This window comes from Rhinopithecus roxellana, chromosome 7, assembly GCF_007565055.1.
Source record: "Rhinopithecus roxellana isolate Shanxi Qingling chromosome 7, ASM756505v1, whole genome shotgun sequence".
NCBI lineage: Eukaryota > Metazoa > Chordata > Mammalia > Primates > Cercopithecidae > Rhinopithecus > Rhinopithecus roxellana.
The window spans coordinates 142,236,455-142,249,183 of record NC_044555.1 but is presented as its reverse complement, the minus strand read 5'-3'; the positions used below and the strand labels follow the sequence as shown (position 1 = coordinate 142,249,183).

General features: G+C 36.1%; 1 protein-coding gene across 3 annotated transcripts in view; it reads left to right on the top strand.

Moving 5' to 3' along the window:
- The window catches only part of POF1B (POF1B actin binding protein), a 123,554-nt gene that overhangs the window by 17,065 nt on the left and 93,760 nt on the right, over positions 1 to 12,729 (top strand). For all 3 annotated transcript variants that reach the window (XM_030934794.1, XM_030934795.1, XM_010383394.2), the window contains exon 3: positions 4,788 to 4,862. In XM_030934794.1, the coding sequence (XP_030790654.1) occupies positions 4,788 to 4,862 (75 nt within the window). The remainder of the gene's footprint in view (positions 1 to 4,787; positions 4,863 to 12,729) is intronic.

Here is a 12,729-nt window from a genome sequence, read left to right as displayed (position 1 = left end):
TTAAAATTGGTAATGCCCTATGTACTTCATCAAAAGTAAAGAATGAATAGGAGGAAGAGAGCTGTTATAACTTTCCCAAAATTGAAAATCATTACTTGAAGCAGTGCAGGAAAAAAAGGACCTAGATATATTAAAACCAAGCCTACATAATTATAAGCCAAATTCTTTTTCTTTTTTCTTTTCTTTCTTTTTTTTTTTTTCTTTCTTTTTTTTTTTTTAGCCGGAGCCTCACTCTGTCTCCCAGCCTGGAGTGCAGTGGCGCGATCTCAGCTCACTGCAAGCCCCGCCTCCCAGGTTCAGCCATTCTCCTGCCTCTCCTGCTTCAGCCTCCCAAGTAGCTGAGACTACAGGCGCCGCCACCACACCCTGCTAAATTTTTTTTGTATTTTTAGTAGAGATGGGGTTTCACCATGTTAGCCAGGATGTTCTCGATCTCCTGACCTCTTGATCCGCCCACCTCGGCCTCCCAAAGTGCTGGGATTACAGGCGTGAGCCACCGCGCCCGGCCCCAAATTCTTTTTCACCAGACTCTACTTAAAGTTGCAATAAGGTATAATGTTTGTGTATATAGCAAGTCTGACCCACAGGAATAAATGACAACAAAATGCTGAATATTTTATCAGAAAAAGTAAGGTCTTCCTGCAAAATTGAGGAGATTAGATGATAAGAGTATTGAATAAAAACTCAATGGTTTATTGAGTTTTAGAGGCCTGTGAGTACACTCTGTAAATGTATCACGCATTTTACAAACAAATTCTATTGAGTTTATGGAAGCTTAAATTATCTAATCAAGGCTGTTCTCTCACACAGCCACTTTTGGGTGGGTGTCTTATTTTCAGGCCTCCAACGTTGCTTTTGACAGTGAATAATTTTAAAAGTCCCAGTATTTGACCTGTTATATGCACTAGTCAAACCTAACCATATAATTAGGTTACACAACTTGAAAAACAGAAAATATAATGAGGCAAACAATAAAAGTAGCAAAATATAGTGATTAAGAGAATGAGTTCTGGAGTCATGCTAACTGAGTTGGAATTCCAGCACCTTAGCATTAGCTGTGTAATCTCCATCTGGTTACCTATCCTACCTCTGTCTAACTTTACTTGTGTGTGTAATGGGGTCATAATAGTATCTTCTTTATGGGGTTATTTTGAGTGTTAAAGAGAATGATCTATGTAACATGTTTGGCATAGAAAGCTATTAATAGGTGTTAGTTATCATTATAATCATCGTCAAAGGAAAACAAGACTGACAAGTTTTAAAAATTTGAAGTTGTTTTGTTTGTGTGGAAAAATAAGTTGGGAATGGTCTCACAGAATGTCAGAAATAGAAACAAGCTTAAAGATCCTCTAATCCACACTCGCCCACACCCATGTCCCATTTCTCACACGAGGAAAAAATCTCAGAGAGAGAACACGAGTTGACCAATATTACAAAAGTGGCTAGTAGTATAAATGGGAATAAAATCCAGGGCTCCTGGCTCCAAGTCTAGCACTTTTTCCACTATGTCATGATAGCCACCACCACCCCATTATTGCCTTCAATTATTTGGTCATCAGGAATGTGGGGCTTTGGCACAAAAGGCATAAAAACAAAAAAAAAAAAGTGACTGTTTATTGAATTTAATAGTTTCAACATGAAGGATTTAGGTAAGCTATATACAGATGAGTAACAAAATTAAACACTGACTGATACAGGTTATTAAGAAGGAGATTTGGATTGTTATTCCTGGAGTGCTTTTAAAACTAAGATCTCCTTTTAATTCATTCATTCAAAAATATGTTGGATCACTTTCTATGGAATGGTCAATGGCTATTTATGGGATGACTTGCCGCAATCTTGCCTGGATCTTGATGCCATTGGAAGTACCTTTCAACATCAAGATGTTGTTCATTTTGGACATTTACTCACACCATATTACCTAATTTTGTAGACTTCCAGGGAAAAGGGTTTTTCTTTAGCAAGTCTTTCTGGAATTAATAAACCTATGTTCAGAGAGGTTTTCCCCCTTGTGATCAGCCTAAATCCATACTGATGCAATTTAAATTCATGCTAGTCAATACCATATGTCTAAATATCTTTGACTCATGTTAAGCTACATCTTAATGTTGCAATTTTTGAACGTACTACATTTGTTATCTAATGTTTCCATGAGGGTTGTATGGGAAAACCACATTTGTCTAGATGATCAATTCTAATAATGAAGGATGAAGTAGGGCTAAAAGTAATTGAGTATATTATAATCTATGGAATTGATGTTCCAGCTTTCCACATATAAGAAGATTAAATAATTCCTTCATTTTAGGGCAAGACTAGTCTTTGCTCAAATACAACCATTTGCCTTTTAAATATCTATTATCTCAGCATGTGAGTAAAGTAATTCTGATTATGCTAGCATAAATAAATGTCTTTATCTGTGATGTGTGATGTGTGTGTATTCCTATTTGTTTTAATTTCTGCAGATCTATAAAACTTCTTAGTACACTTTTGTATCTTAAAAGATAGTCCAGTTGGCTGGTAAGGTTTGCTATGTTTCATTTGCTAATGCCATCATATTTGAATTGGTTACAAGAAGGAGGAGAGAGGTATCATTTCTAAGACAGCTACCAGCTACTAGCCATGTATGTAATTGTCTTCTCAGAATGATACTAGCATTGTATTATTAGCCCCAGCCTAAACAGACCAAACATCCTCTAGTCATGAATACCTTCACACACTGCTGGTGGATGTATAATTATCATAGTCAAATTTGGGAAATTAATTGGGCAGTATCTGTTCAAATGAGTAACACACATACTCTATGTCCCAGCAATCCCAATTCTGTGTGGAATTCTAAAGAAACATGTTGCACAAGGATGCTCATTGCAGCATAGTGGAAACCTGGAAATAATCTAAATGTTAATCAGTAGTAAAACATATAAACAAGCTGAATACTATTAATTTAAAATAATGAGTTAAAACATGTATCTAGTACATAATACAAGATATACTGTTTGGTTTAAGTTGCAGAACAACAAAAGCAATAATACTACTATTTATACATAGGTATTTATGTAGACACCTTAACTGACAACAATGATAACTTCTGGGTAAGTGAGTGGAGGGAAGATGGTCAAGAGAAGGCCTTTAACCTTATCTATATAAATGTTTATATTAAGAATGTGTTCGTGTATTATTTCATAACTAAAGAGCACCCCTCTTTTTTCTTGTCTTCTTGAATCTGCTCCTCTTGGGTCTGTGGGCCAAACCTGCCTGCACATGGTTACATTTATAACCATTTTCCTAAAGTGGATAATGTGTACCTGTTTTGTCTAATATCTGTAATTCTCTGCATTTGTCTGAGCAAGTCTTCTCAATTATTAGCAGAAAATCTGGGAACATATGCAAAAGATTCCTAGAAATACTGAGCCTGCAGTCCTGCTGTTGATATAAAGGGTAGGGAAGGATGAAAATGTTACAAGTTTGACAAGAACAACAAAAAGAAAGAATGCAGAACATTTAGCATTTGAGTAAATGCATAGTCCTGTTTTAAGAACACATGTAACACCTACATTACAGCCACAGTTCTGTATGTGTCTGTCAGTGCTTCCCTTGTAAATTAATGATTCTGATTTTTAATAGTCCCCTTGTTCTAAAGAAAAATATATTTATACCTTTGTAGGAAAATATCCTGGAGTTGTGCCAATTGATTGTAAATTATGGTAAGGTATGGGGAGATTGAGTAATGCCATCAATTCTTTGCACACTAATGAAGTGATTGAAGTTTTGTTGGTTTTGAGGAAATATGTAAGCAATGCCAGTGTGATGGATAGATTGATCATTTTATTGGACCATTTAAAAAATTATATTATTTCACTTTTACAGATTATTTTTAACAATACAGCCTACTCTTTGAAATTAGACTAGAAGCAGAATAGACAAAGCATAATTAAGAGTCAGCTTGAATTGATTTAAAATTAGTTACTCTTAGTTGAGTTTGCAAAGGTAGTTTGAAATTTACTCTTAAGTTTATTCTTCAAACTACCTTCTTCAAAGGTACATTAAAATTTATTCTTAAAATTACTCTTAGTTGAGTTTTCAAAGATGGTTTCTTATATTGGTTTGAGAATTATTTTTTCTAAGTTTTATTTTATTTTTAAAATTTTGGGCACATAGTAGATGTATATATTTATGGGGTGCATAAGATATTTTGATACAGGCATGCAATGTGAAATAAGCACATCATGGAGAATGGGGTGTCTGTCTCTTGGTTTGATCATTATTAAAGTTTACATCATTTGATGAGAAATTATTTAATGAGTACTATGTACACTATTCGGTTAATGGTTACTCTAAGAGCCCAGACTTCACCACTATGCAAAATATCCATGTAACAAAACTGTACTTGTACCCCTTAAATTTATATGAATTTTTAAAAATAAATAAAGCAAATACTGAAAGAAAAATTTTGTTTGATAAAATATTATATCTTGTTAATTGCAAGCATATAATAACATTGAGGTGTATATGAATGCAGAGTTCTTGAAGCAAAAACAAAAAGAATGCAACCTAACAGTACAAGTAGAATGTATTGCTATGAAAGCACTCTAGAAACTCTTTTATCATTGGATTATGTGAGAAGACAACAAAGTAATTTAGTTCTTTGGAAAGATGGGCATTATCTAAGAAAGCACTAAGTAATGCTCTTATTTCAGACTAATCAGATTATTATAAAAATAAAGAAAAAATACCAGGAGAACTTAAGACTTTCAAATAATTTCTGAACTCCCTTTTGTTTCTCTTAACAGGAACTCCATTCTCCAACTTTAAAAATATCTACATGTGGCCCAAGTACTCTACATATAACCCAAAATACTGAACAGGTAAAAGAAGTTGTGAATTACGTTAGATTTGTTCCTCTTTTTTATATGGAAGTCTTCTTCATGTATGTAAGCAATCTTTAGATCCTCATAAAACTTTACACATTCACATCATGTGAGGATCATAAAATATGAAAGAGGATTCTCACATATGAGAATCAGCTCAGCTTGATAAAAGTAATGTGAAACAAGTACTATGAATCAGATTCTTCTGTTTCATTGCCTATTCAATCTAACTGCTTTTAGTTTGAGTGCAGTTTAATTTAGCCAAGGATCTCCTAGTGAGTGTGGATGAAATACCCAGATCTCAGATCGATTGAAGACTTGGCTTTATGAGTGATTGTATTATGAGTTCATATTCAGAGAGAATAACTTATAGGGTCATAACTAACTCTTCTTATAGGTGTATGATTTGAAAGACACACAAGGGCCGGGCGCGGTGGCTCAAACCTGTAATCCCAGCACTTTGGGAGGCCAAGACGGGCGGATCACAAGGTCAGGAGATCGAGACCATCCTGGCTAATACGGTGAAACTCCGTCTCTACTAAAGAATACAAAAAACTAGCCGGGCGACGAGGCGGGCGCCTGTAGTCCCAGCTACTTGGGAGGCGGAGGCAGGAGAATGGCGTGAACCTGGGAGGCGGAGCTTGCAGTGAGCTGAGATCCGGCCACTGCACTCCAGCCTGGGCGACCGAGCCAGACTCCGTCTCAAAAAAAAAAAAAAAAAAAAAAAAAGAAAGACACACAAGGGTCTATTTCCTTAGCCTTTATGGCCTAATAATCCCACTTTTAGGATTATTCTTGAATCTAGGTATTGTGTATCCAAAAGGTAGCTATAATAATAAACAGAATATTAAAATATGTGTTTCATTAAGTAATTGCCATATATAAAAAACGTAAATTCTAAGAAAGTAAAACATAAAGCACTCTAAGTTTGTTGTTACATGAAAGAGGAGTAAAGGGGTTATGGGATTTAGAAGGTAGAAAGGCAGGAGACGCTGTTTTAAGAAAACAATCTGACCCAGTGCGGGGTCAGGATGTGAACTTGGATAGTGAGGAGACAAATGAACAAAAACTGGTCTTTAGTCCTTGAGTACAGCAAGGAAAATATGATATTATGTAGAAAAATAAGAGGATTATTAAAGAAAAGTTTCCCTACCACTTCTCAGTTTGGTCTAGATTAGAGTTAGGTCAATTAGAGTAATGCACTTACTCAGCTTACATTTGCTGAACACCAAGTATGTGCCACATATTGCACCAAGATAAATTAGACACAATCACTATTTTCAAGGAGCTCACAGACTAGCATGGGCCACATACATAACAAACCACTGGACAGTGGGATAAAGGTCATAACTGACTTAGAAATGTAGCCCTATAGGACCACCAAAGTGAGATTGCCTCAAAAAGTAAGTTCACTTAAATCACAGGGGTGTTGACTACACTCAAATCCAGTCAAAAAATTGTATTAACTATTTCATTTTTCATAATTAAGGGCTTTCAAATTGGGTTTACTATACATATTATTTCTGATAATGAAAATATGTGTTTGTTGTAGAAAATTTTAGAACTGTGAAAGAATATAAAGAAGCAAAAACAAAAATCACTCATGATTCCTTCCTCCACCTGGAGATTACTACTCTTTATATTTTGTTGTGTTTTCTTCCATTCAAATACAAAATTGAGTTTATACCGTATATACAGTTTTATATCCTCATTTTCTCATTTGTATGATATTATGATCTTTTAATATAAATTTGTATTATTCAAGATCATTATTTAATGGCTACATATTCCAATCCATGGATGATTATTCAATCTTTCCCTTCTCCATAAGAGAATACCTGCCCTGCTGAACCTTCATCAGCATTCTTATTTTTAAAAATTTCCAGTAAAATAATGGCATTCTTCTGCTATGTTTGATTCCTAGCTTGGCTGAACACTTTTTGTTAAGTTTATTAACCATTTGCTTTTATTTTTTATAAATTTAGACGCTGCACAAATTTTTTATAACCATTCATGTCATTTGCTCATTTTTCTATAAGCGTGATTTTGTTCTCATTGATATATGAGAACTCTCTTTATATGGATGATATTAACTCTTTTCCCTGCCATGGAACCCCTTGTCTGCTCATTACCAGGCAGGGAACCCCCGGCTTAGGCCTACAACACAGAGCCTCCGTCCCGGGCTGATAGCACTGAGTGATTGCTGACCTGTATTTCCCTGGGTGGAGTCCCCGGGAGACAAGTAAAAGACCTTTGACCCCAACCACTGCTAAGGTCCTCTCTGCTGCCTCCAAGTTGAGGAGAAAACAAACACTGATATCACCATAGAGCTGTAATGGCCATCCCTGGAGTGCCAAGCCACAATTTACAGCCAGCACTCAAGTGGAAGAGGAGCCCACACTTTCAGGGCATTGAGAGGGAGCATAGCTGCAACTGTGAGGAAATAACAGAGGAGCAATGGGACTGCGCAAGAGCCTACCAACAGACTGCTGTGCCTAAGCGCCACATACTGGATCACAACCCAAAGCTTCAACAACAATACCTCACTAACATAACTCCCTGTGAAACCAAAGACAAGAAGTCAGCTATTTAGACCCTGCACAAAATCTCAGCCCTGTGAAAACATCCAAAAAAGAAGTCTATTGACTGTGTTCAACCTACACTGCAATTAAAGGAACACCCACACACGGAGATAAGAAAGAACCAATGCAAGAACACTGGCAACTCAAAAGGACAGAGTGGCTTATGTCCTCCAAATGATCACACTTGTTCTCCAACAAAGGTTCTTAACCAGGCTGTACTGGCTGAAATAACAGAAACAGAATTCAGAATATGGATAGAAATAAAGATCATTGAGATTTAGGAGAATGGCAAAACCCAATCTGAGAAAACTAATAATCACAATAAAATGATACAAGAACCGACACATGGAATAGCTAGTAAAAAAAGAACCTAACTGATCTGATAGAGCTGAAAAAACACACTAGAAGAATTTCACAATGCAATCACAAGTATTAAAAGAAGAATACATCAAGCCAAGGAAAGAATCTCAGAACCTGAAGACTGGCTCTTTGAAATAAGACAGTCAGACAAAAATAAAGAAAAAAAGAATTAAAAAGAATGAACAAAATCTCTGAGGAATATGGGATTATGTAAACAAGCTAAATCTATGAATTATTGGCAACTCTGAAAGGGACAGGGAGAAAGCAAAACCTTGGAAAAACATTTTAGGATATAGTCCATGAAAACTTCCCTAACCTTGCTAGAGAGGCCAACAGTCAAATTTAGAAAATACGGAGAACCATGCAAGGTTCTACACAATAAGATAATCCTCAAGACACATAATCAGCAGATTTTTCAAGGTTGAAATGAAACAAAGAATGTTAATGGCAGCTAGAGAGAAAGGGCAGGTCACTTACAAAGGAAAACCCATCAGGCTAACAGTGGACTTTTCAGCAGAAACCCTCAAGCCAGGAGAGATTAGAGGCCTGTATTCAATACTATTAAAGAAAAAAATCATCAAACAAGGATTTCATATCCAGTCAAACTAAACTTCTGAAGCAAAGGGTAAATAAGATTATTTTCAGATAAGCAAATGATAAGGGAGTTTGTTACCATCAGACCTGCCTTACAAGAGATCTTGAAAGGCACACTAAACATGGAAAGTAAAGATCATTACCAGTCAATAGAAAAACACACTTAAGTGCACAGATCAGTTACATTATAAAGCAGCCACACAAACAAGCCAGCACAATAACCAGTTAACAAAATAATAACAGAATCAAATGCACACACTTCAATACCAACCTTGAATGTAAATGGGCTAAATGCCCTGGTTAAAAGGCACAGAATGGCAAGCTGGATGAAGAACCTAGACTCCCCCCAAAAAATGCTGTCTTCAAGAGACCCATCTCACATACAATGACACCCGTAGGCTAAAAATCACAGACTTTAAGAAAGATAAAAAAAAAAAAAAAAAAAAAGACAAAGAAGGGCATTACCTAATAGTAAATATTTCAATTTAACAGGAAGACTTAACTATCCTAAATATATATGCACCCATCACAGGAGTACCAAGATTCATAAAGCAATTTCTTAGAGACCTACAAAGAGATGTAGACTTCCATGCAATAACAGTAGGAGACATCAACACTCCACTGAAAGTATTAGACAGCTCATCAAGGCAGAAACTTAACAAAGATACTCAGGTCCTGAACTCAAGATTTGACCAAATAGATCAGATAGACCTCTACGGAACTTCTCCTCCCCAAAACAACATACTATACATTCTTCTCATCATCACATAGCACATGCTCTAAAATTCACCAAACAATCAGATATAAAACAATGCTCAGGAAATGCAAAAGAACTGAAATCATACCAAACACCTTCTTGGACCAAAGCGCAATAAAAATAGAAGTCAAATTTTAAAAAATCCCTCAAAATCATGCATTTACGTGGAAATTAAACAACATGCTCTTGAGTGACTTTTGGGTAAATAATGACATTAAGGCAGAAATCAAGAAGTTATTTGAAACAAGTGAGAACAAAGACACAACATGCCAGAATCTCTGGTACGCAGCTAAGGCAGTGTTAAGAGGAAAATTTATAGCATTAAACACCCACAACCAGAAGTTAGAAAGATCTCAAATTAACAACCTAACATCACAACAGTAAGAATTAGAAAATGAAGAGCAAACGAAACCCCAAAGCTAGCAGAAGACAAGAAATAACCAAAATCATTGCTGAACTAAAGGAAATTGAGACACAAAAAAACATTCAAAAGATCAACAAATCCAGGAGTTCGTTTTCTCAAAAAATTAATAAGGCACATGTGCTACTGGTTAGACTGATAAAGAAGAAGAGAGAGAAGATCCAAATAAACACACTTAGAAATGACAAAGGGGATGTTATCACTGATCTCACAGAAATAAAAATAACCATTAGAAACTGCTACAAACACCTCTATGCATATAAACTGAAAAACCTAGTAGAGATGAATGAATTCCTGGACACATTTTTCCTCCCAAGACGGAAGCAGGAAGAAATTGAATCTCTGAGCAGACCAATAATGAGCTCCAAAATTGAATCAGTAATAAATAACCTAACAACAACAACAAAAAGCCCAAGACCAGATGGATTCACAGCCAAATTCTACCAGATGTGCAAAGAAGAGTTGGTACCATTCATATTGAAAGTACTACAAAAAAAATGAAGAGGTGAGATTCCTCCCCAAATCATTCTATGAGGCCAGCATCACCTTGATACCAAAACCTGACAGAGACACAACAAAAAAAGAGAAAGCTTCGGGCCAATATCCCTGATGAGCATTGATGCAAAAATCCTCCACCAAATGCTTGCAAACTTAATCCAGCAGCACATCAAAAAGCCAATCCACCACCATCAGATAGGTTTCACTTCTGGGATGCAACACTGGTTCAGCATTCACAAATCAATAAATGCAATGCATCACATAAACAGAACTATAGACAAAACCACATGATTACCTCAATAAATGCAGAAAGGCTTTTGATAAAATTTAACATTGCTTCACGTTAAAAAGTCTCAATAAACTAGGTATTGAAGGAACATACTTTAAAATAATAAGAGCCATATATGACAAACCTACAACCAACACCATGGTGAAAGGGAAAAAGCTGGAAGCATTCCCCTTGAAACCCTGCACAAGACAAGGATGCCCCCTCTCCCCACTCCTATTCAACATAGTGTTGGGAGTACTGGTCAGAGCAAACAGGTAAGAGAAAGAAATGAAGAACATTAAAATAGAAAGAGAGGAAGTCAAACTATCCCTGTTTGCAGTTGACATGATTCTATATCTAGAAACCCCCATAGTCTTAGCCAAAAACTACCTTAAGCTGATCAACAACTTTAGCCAAATTTCAGGATACCAAATCAATGTGCAAAATCACTAACATTCTTATACACGGACAACAATTATGCCGAGAGCAAAATCAGAAATGCAGTCCCTTTCACAATTGCCACACACACACACATGCACACACACACACACACACACACACACACACACACACACACACGAAATACCTAGGAATACAGCTAACTAGTGAGGTGAAAGATCTCTACAATGAGAGTTACAAAACACTGCTCAAAGAAATCAGAGATGACACAAACATGGAGAAACATTCCATGCTCATGGATAGGAAGAATCAATATTGTTAAAATGATCATGCTGCCCAAAGTAATTTATAGATTCAATGCTATTCCTAATAAACTACCAAGGACATTCTTCACAGAACTAGAAATAAAACTATTTTAAAATTCATATGGAATGAGAAAAAGAGCCCTAATAGCCAAGACAATCCTAAGCAAAAAGAACAAAGCTGGAGACATCACGCTACCCAACTTCAAACTACTGCAGGGCTACAGTAACCAAAACAGCATGGTACTGGTACAAGAACAGACACATAGACCAATGGAACAGAATAGAGAGTGCAGAAATGAAGCCGCACACCTTACAACTATCAGATTTTTGACCAAGCTGTCAAAAACAAGCAATGGACTCCCTATTCAATAAATTGAGCTGGGATAACTGGCTAGCCATATGCAGAAGATTGAAACTGGACCCCTTCCTTGCACCATATACAAAAATCAACTCAAGATTGATTGATTACAGTCTTAAATGTAAAACCCCAGACTCTAAAAACCCTGGAAGACAACCTAAGCAATACCATTCTGGACATAGAAACAAAATGTCAAAAGCAATCCCAATAAAAGTAAAATTGACAAACAGAATCTAATTTAACTAAAGAGCTTCTGCACATTAAAGGAAACTATCAACAGAGTGAAAGGACAACCTATAGAATGGGATAAAATATTTGTCAACTACACATTTGACAAGTCTAATATCCAGCATCTATAAGGAACTTGAACAAATTTACAAGAGAAAAACAAACAACCCGATTAAAAAGTGGACAAAGGACATGAACAGACACTTCTCAAAAGAAGCCATACATGTAACCAACAAGCATATGAAAAGAAGCTCAATATTATTGATCATTAGAGAAATGCAAGTCAAAACCACAATGAGATTCCATCTCATAACAGTCAGAATGACTATTATTAAAAAGTCAGAAGAAAATAAAACCTAACAGATGCTGGTGAGACTGTGGAGAAAAAGGGAAAGCTTATACATTGTTGGTGGGAGTGTAAATTAGTGTGGCAATTCCTCAAAGGACCAAAAATAGAACTACCCTTTTACCAGAAATCCCCTTACTGGGTATACAACTCAGCAATCCCATTACTGGGTATATATCCTAAGGAATATAAATCATTCTACCATAAAGACACATGTACATGAATGTTCATTGCAGCATTGTTCACAAAGGCAAAGATATGAAATCACTATGCCCATTAATGACAGATTGGATAAAGAAAATGTGATATATATATATATATGCACCATGGAATAGTAGGCAGCCATAAAATAGAATGAGATCATGTCTTTTGTGGGAACATGGATGGAGCTGTAGGCCATTAAACAGCAAACTTACACAGGAACAGAAAACCAAATACCGCATGTTCTCACTTGTAAGTGGGAGCTAAATAACAAGAAATCCTGGACACAAAAAGGGGAACAATATACATTGGCCCACACTTGAGGATGGAGGGTGGGAGGAGGGAGAGGATTAGTAAAAATAACTACTGGGTACTAGGCTTAGTCCCTGGGTGATGAAATAATCTGTACAACAAACCCCTGTGTCATGAATTTACCTATATAACAAACCTGAATATGTCCTCCTGAACCTATAATAAAAGTTACAAATAATAAATAAATCTACATGAACCCCCTAAAAAAACTCTTTTCCCATCAACATTTTACAAT